The sequence below is a fragment of the Simochromis diagramma genome, unplaced genomic scaffold (assembly GCF_900408965.1).
Source record: "Simochromis diagramma unplaced genomic scaffold, fSimDia1.1 OVJJ01000293.1, whole genome shotgun sequence".
Classification (NCBI taxonomy): Eukaryota; Metazoa; Chordata; class Actinopteri; order Cichliformes; family Cichlidae; genus Simochromis; species Simochromis diagramma.
The window spans coordinates 2,887,951-2,894,836 of record NW_024386801.1 but is presented as its reverse complement, the minus strand read 5'-3'; the positions used below and the strand labels follow the sequence as shown (position 1 = coordinate 2,894,836).

General features: G+C 44.2%; 1 protein-coding gene across 1 annotated transcript in view; it reads left to right on the top strand.

Annotated features, from left to right (window-relative positions):
* The first annotated feature begins 55 nt into the window (after positions 1-55).
* The window catches only part of LOC120729491 (neural-cadherin-like), a 106,180-nt gene continuing 99,349 nt past the window's right edge, over positions 56-6,886 (top strand). The window contains exon 1 of the mRNA XM_040025116.1: positions 56-5,948. Within this exon, the coding sequence (XP_039881050.1) occupies positions 4,949-5,948 (1,000 nt within the window). The 5' untranslated portion in view covers positions 56-4,948. The remainder of the gene's footprint in view (positions 5,949-6,886) is intronic.

The following is a 6,886-nucleotide window of genomic DNA, read 5'->3' as shown; positions in this document are numbered from 1 at the left end:
TTAAATTAGCTGCTGTGTACATGCAGCTGGTGTGTAAGTGGTGTCAGCTATTTCCCCAAGCCTTTTGAAGTTTGTTGCTTCATTGCTTTCTCCACTTTTTAACGGGTTTCATTTTATTACAAGTATATCTCCTCAGGATCGTACTTTAGTTTAGATTCTAATCCAGTCAGTAGTTTTTTTAATTTGTACAGTTTATAGTGGTGATATGTAGTTTCTTACCCCTCAGCTCAGTTTGAACTTTTGAAGTGTCTGTCAGGATTTTTCTTACTAATTTTACACTTGCTTTTCTTACAGTCGTTGAGTGCAGGACTGTTGACCACGTTGCAGCACTCTGAAAACACAGATGGGGGCGCCTTAGGCCTTTCACTGTGACTGAGCAAACTCTGTAGCTTCGAAATGAACAGTAATGGGGGATGTCAGTTGACATTACTGCCTCATTGAAAATGTGCAGAAGGCTGAAAAGATGGATAGTTGGAGGGATATGGAACAAACAAGAAAGAAAAGGACGATTTACGGCATCCGAGACGAAAAGCATCCATATTCGTACCTGGGTATGCTAGCATACTCATTTGTTTTAATGTTAACAAAAAACAAAAATGTCAAACTGTGCTTTTCAACTACTCACGGGTGGAAAAATGCTCACACTAGCCATTCAGATATACAGTCAACTTTAAGCTAACACACACATATAGAATGTAAAAAACCTGTACATATTCATTGCAGCCAGGGTTTTGTTTTTTAGCCTGCATGTTGTAAAAGTGCTGAAATTTATGTTCTAACAGCTGCAGAAAGTCTCTCTCATTATTTATTAAATGATAGTTCCTGCTGGAAAACAGCTCCTAAACTGACTTTATAACGTTTCTTCCCCCTGGACAACAGGCATGATGAACCGCAGGGCCTCTGCCTGGGTAAGGGACCTTCTTTTGGAAGGTAATATCGTGTGATGTATGGGTACAATGTCCATTTAGAGGCACTCTTATTAAGACCCCACTTAACGTTGTTACACTGAAGAAAAAATTAAAAAGAAAGAAACAATAGAGCTCGTGATTTAAAGCACCGGAGAAAATACAGCTAGTCTTTTCTGTTTTCACAGAGTTCGAGGTGGAAGATTAGAGGGCTGGACCCTCTAGTCCGACCACAGATAATGAGGGGGTGGCAAGCTTTTGGTTTTGGGCTCATTTGTAAATCAAATAGAAGATGCTACAGGAACACCGTGTCTGACGAAGTTATTATCCTCCTCTCCTCGTGAAGCCTGCAGTATTTTCATATTTTCCCCAATGGGTCGCTCATAATCCTCTCAGCTTCATAAATAGCACATTATTGAATGTACACCATCAGTTCATTACCTTGAACTGGTCGAGTAATGGAAACCTGCGTAATGTCGGGGGCCTGCTGGGATAATTAACTGAGAAAAAGAACTGTGGAGCTTCAGTGTTCATCCGAGGTAATGTTCTCACTCTCCAAACTGCATTTCAAAGAGAACATCACCACTGCCTCTTAAAAATTTCACCTTTTAGTCCGGCAGAGTGAGAGCGACTATTGAGCAGCAGTGCTCATTTTCTTTTTTCTTTTATTTTGCAGTCACTATCTCCTGTGTCTTTTCGTGATGTGAGAAATCTTTTAATGTGCTAATAAAAAGTCGTGATTGTTCCGGGCTACAAGGAGATACTGTTCAACTCAGTGATTATTTCTTAGTGCGCTAATCACCGAGAAAGCCCTAGGCCCCACTAATCAGAATGTAGATATAATAAAATGTCTCCACAGACATGATGTGGCCCTGAAGTGGCTCGTTTTCCTCCTCCTTTTTCTACCAAAACAAGCCTTGCATTAATCAATAGATTATTTGGGGCTTTTTCCTTCAAAGTGGCTGCTGTTGTACTCATTTTATTAAACTTATTCAGTCATCCTGTGAATGAGCGTCAGCTTTTAGGGGGTATACTGTTCTGAGTTAAAAGGCTCAGAATAGACAGTCGGTAATGAGATGGTTTGGTTTCGTTGTTTTTTTTAGTATGATTTTTTTTTATTTGACATTTTCAAAACTGCCAGTACTATTATTGGTGAAGATACCATCTGAACTTGATCGCTCACGTTTCCCCATAATTAATATCTGTGTTAATAAACAGTTATGGTTTCTACGGCAGAGCTTAAATCCTACACTAATAGGTAGAAGCCACAAGGGGATCACAGATCATATCTAATTAGCTGTACCTAACACATAAGTGAAATGTTTTTATATTTATTCAGCTCTTTTAACTGCTTTTTTGCCTTCAGGTTGTGATGAGGGAAAATGTCCTTAGGGTACCATATACACAGGAACACTTAAACGAACGGTGCTACAGAGCACACCATGCTGCTCCTGTCGGGCATCATTGTGTTTCCAGAAAAGGCTCTTTGCAGCTTTTCCGGGAAAACTAGTGGGGGGAGAGTTTACATAAATGTTCCCCATAAACGTTCACTAGCGATTAGTAACCTGAGAGCTGAATGCTTAGTCATCCATTGTAAATGTCCTGCCGTTCCTTAATAAACCTTCCTGTTTAAGGCAATTATTTCATCGACTTTTGCTGAATGGCTCGTTTTTAAAAACATCAGCCTACTCTATTTCGTGTTGGGCCCTAACTGCCTGTTAACTGATGTTTGTACTAAATCCTCTTAACACTAACTTTCATCTTTTCAGGATGTTTTGAGCCCATTTTTTGCCAGAAGAATGACAGACATTGACATCAATTTATAGAACATATGCCTTTCCTTCAGTCCTATCCTTCATTTGTCTCTGAGGAGTATTTGAAATGCTAGGCTGCAAACTTTGCCTTCAAAAGCTATGTCTGCCTCTATTTGAATGACGGGAATAGATTTGGTCAATTATTCATTAAGTAAGCATGAAGCTTTCTAATGTTCACTTGCTGCTTTCTTCAGCATGAGTTTTTTCTTTCTTTCTTTTTTTTTGGAAATACCCTGCAGCTCTGAGTTATCTGTTAGAGTAGAGGGATAATGAGACAGTTTCATTCTTTTTATTTTTTTAAATTCATTACAGCTTTGTTGTTTTGATGTGTTGTATGTTGGCGTTTCATCTCTGTAGATAACTGCCGCAACCCTCAAGTAAACTATCCCTCACACTCTGGCCTGGCCCCGGTGATTGAATTAGCCTCTGCTACACTATCTCCCATGCTGGCAGTCACGGTGAATTTCACCATGTGAGACAACATGATAAAAGACAGGATTTGATTTGCATTCATGAAGCACTTAGGAAGTTCAAAGAAAAGTTGCCGAGCTCAACAGAGCGCACAGAGTCCTCCCTGACAGTGTCTGTTTCAGATATCACAATTTCACCTTCAATGGAAACACTGATAATATTGCATGAGGTCATTTCCCATCAATGGGCTCCCTGTCATAGAATGCTCTGGGGTTATTTTGGTGGACACGTTTTGATATGCCTTTCCCTCCTGTGGTCAGAGATTGTAAAAACACCAGCGAGAGTGTGGGATGGCTCACGTGTCCTGGTGACACAGCCTAGAGCCTAGAGCTGGTGCCACATAAAGGAATACAACAAGCAACCAATATGAGCTTTGTGCTCCAGCTGCAGGCTGTGATTCAGAATTGTCTGGAGGCTCGCTGCCAGTTACCAGAGTTATTGCCTGAAAAGAACAGTTTACTGTAGAGTGGATTTGGCTAAAATTGCTATGATGGATTGTGGTTTTGAATTGATAAGAATCTTTCAGCGGGAGCTTTGATGAATTTTCAAACTGAATACAGATTCTGGCAAGAGCATGAGCATAGAAGCAATGCATGGCATTGAATTACATACCCAGCGTAACATCACACCCCCAAGGCATATAAATATTGATCTGCGTGCATTTCAAGGTAAAAGGCTGACATGACATGGGAGACAAGCTCAACAGAGCTTGCTCTCTAGCCCATTATTTTCTTATCTTTCCGACAACTCAAAGCTTCATACAGTGTTTACTCTTCTGACTCTCCACTTACAGAGAGGTGAGGGGAGTTGTGAGAATTAGCAGTAGACCCCTACAGATTAGGTTTAGAGCGATGTGGGTGCGTGGCACACCAGCAGAGTGGGGAGGGAAAGGAAGAGCAATCAGGGTGACAGTCTTAATTTGAACTCTGGTGTGCATAACGCCATAACGCTAGAGGCAAAGACGCTACTCAGCACAGCCCGTCGTAAAGCAGTCATGTTTACACAGTTTAACAGCCCAGATCCTCGGATTTGCATTCATATTGGTGCATTTTCAGTTTATTTTGTCTCTCTGCGCCATGAGTGCGAGCAGCTCAGAAATGTAATGCCTGATAAGAAGAGTAATCTAAAGTTCAGAGAAGACTTGTGAACGGACTGAACACATGGGAGTGCTGCATGGATAATTCCTCATAACTTGTGCGCCAGTGTTCTCGAGCAAGGCACCTCTAACTGCCGTGTTTGAAGACCGCTGTTTATTTAGCGTCTAGGGAAATGGTGGATCTGCTTTCTATCGACTTTCTCTGGACAGGAAGCACGAGTGATTATCCTTCAGTCGGGAGAGCGGATTTATGTGGCACACTGCTCGGACGGCTGCGCGTGCTCACGCTGTGCCGCCGTGCAGAGGTTTGAGGCAGAGACCCTCCTGACCATCACACAGGGTGGGGTGCACCGAGGAGCTCCGTCCCCGTGCGCCGCCACGCCCCCGCGCTTGGCGCTGTCCGGTGCTCTAGTGCTGAACGCTGGGTGCGAACACAACAAACTGCCTGCAGCGCTGTGGGCTGCCTGCACGCTGCCGTGTTACATGGAGCCGAAAGGCGGATCTCCCAGGATGAAACAGCTTAAAGTTCAGAGGGCTCTCCTGGAAGGACCGCACCGTGGATGGCTATGAAGGAAATGTTTCTCAAGTGTGTTTCCTTTCTTTTTTAAGGATTTCCTACCAACCCCTCTGAGACACTCGGGGGTACATAACTTGCCACCAACATGATTTGGGGTGTTTTGTTATGCTGCCTTCTGACGCCAGCTGCTGGATATGAAGCACAGGAGCGACTGCCTTTCTTCCACGGGCATGTTTTTGAGAACTCACCGCCGTGTTCTAAAGTAAACGGACTGATTATTCCGGTGAGGCGCATCACCGCGCAAAAATGGTGCCCGGTCTCCGGAACGCACTTCAAACTGTATGGAAACGGCAGTGAAGCTTTCCGAGCCTTCGCTCACCACAAGCGGGGAAGTGTATTGCTCAGAACTTCCAGGGTTTTAGACAGAGAGACTCGCTCAGAATACCTGCTGAGCTTAGGTCTGTGCTGCCAGACCTGCGCACCTGGGTCTATCGTCTTCGATGTTGCGTCGGTAAAAGTGGACGTTTTGGATACCAACGATCACAAACCGACTTTTCGCAGTGCAGACAACATTCACATAAGTTTACATGACACCACTGCCCTCCGTAGTGTAGTTTACAGGCTGGAGGCTGTCGACGCAGACAGCGGAAAAAACGCAGAGTTGACGTATATCTCTGTCCCCCAAAATGGCAGTTTCTATGTTGTCCCGAAAACAGGCGAAGTTTTACTGGTCGACTCAATCCTGGGGCTCCCTTCTAAAGTCAAATTCTGCGTTTATGCCAGAGACCACGGATGGCCCCCTCTGACCAGTAAGGCTGTGTTGGTTACTGTCGCTCCACAGCGGTGGGCGACGCGTCCTGCTGAATTAGCGGGGACAGCGAGGGCAGGGCGTTCGCCGAGGGCATTACTTGACCCTGGCTCCGTGGTTTCTCTTAACGTGTCCGAAGACGCCAGCATCGGCTCGGTCATAACGAGCTTGAGTCCCACCAGATTTCAATCAGCCAGCTACGAGTTGATTTACCCGGAGTCAGAGAGCTCTCCGGTCAGCGTGGGCCGCGACAGCGGAGATATCACAATAACCAGGAGGCTGGATAGGGAGGCAGAGCCGTTCGTGGAGCTCACTGTAAAGATTCAAGATAAAAGAGGTGCGTTGATTATTCTTCTGTTAATCGGCGCTAAACTTAGGCCATGTTTCTCTCCCACCCCCCCTTTCTGTTGACTGTAATTATTTCCATTGTGGTGATGATGCCCTATTTAAACGGAATGCTTGCACATTATAAGCACATGGTAAAACTGTGCCGCCATCTGGACCCGCTCACCCCTCATCAGAGGAGCCCCCTGAATAGGCCTGACATCTGGAGTGCATTCATTCAGGGCGGTAGGTGTAGCTGCAGCCTATAGGCTTATTCCACAGGTGTGCCACATGGCATCTATACATCCAGAATCCCCATTAGTGACACACTCAGTGGAGACATTGTTAGATGGCTCTTCCAGTTATTTTGATATGGATACGATATTTAAATAATGGTGAGCGATATGGGGCACACTTGTGGCAACGAGAAGAAGAGTATTTTTTAGGTTAAAGATTTATTTTACTGAATTTTTTTTAAACTGACTGAATCACATCCTTGATTGACATAGTTTGTGACTGTGAAGATGTTTTCCGAGCTAATCCTTGCAGAGTGGCAAATCACAGCGACCCTCACTCTCTCATCTACTCACATTACCCCTCTAATCCTCCTCTCATTCACTCTCTAGTCCCAGGGATTTGAAGAAGCTCTGCCACAGTCAGGAAACCTTTCAAATATCGGAGGGAAGGTGAAAGTCGTGTGTGCATCAGATATTCGAGTTCTGTTTTGCTGCTCCAAAAGTTTACCGTCGAGCTTAAAAACAAGTAAAAAAAATAAAATAAAATAAGGGGATCAAATTGATTTGCTTTGTAATTGAGCTGCACGGTGAGCAGGAAACAGTTTGCACTGTTTTCATTTGAATTGCCTGCTGCTGCTTCGTTGCACAGCATGTTCTGGATGGTAATTGCATGGCTGATTGGGACACATTCTTGTAAAGGGTGTCTGCAGTTTTT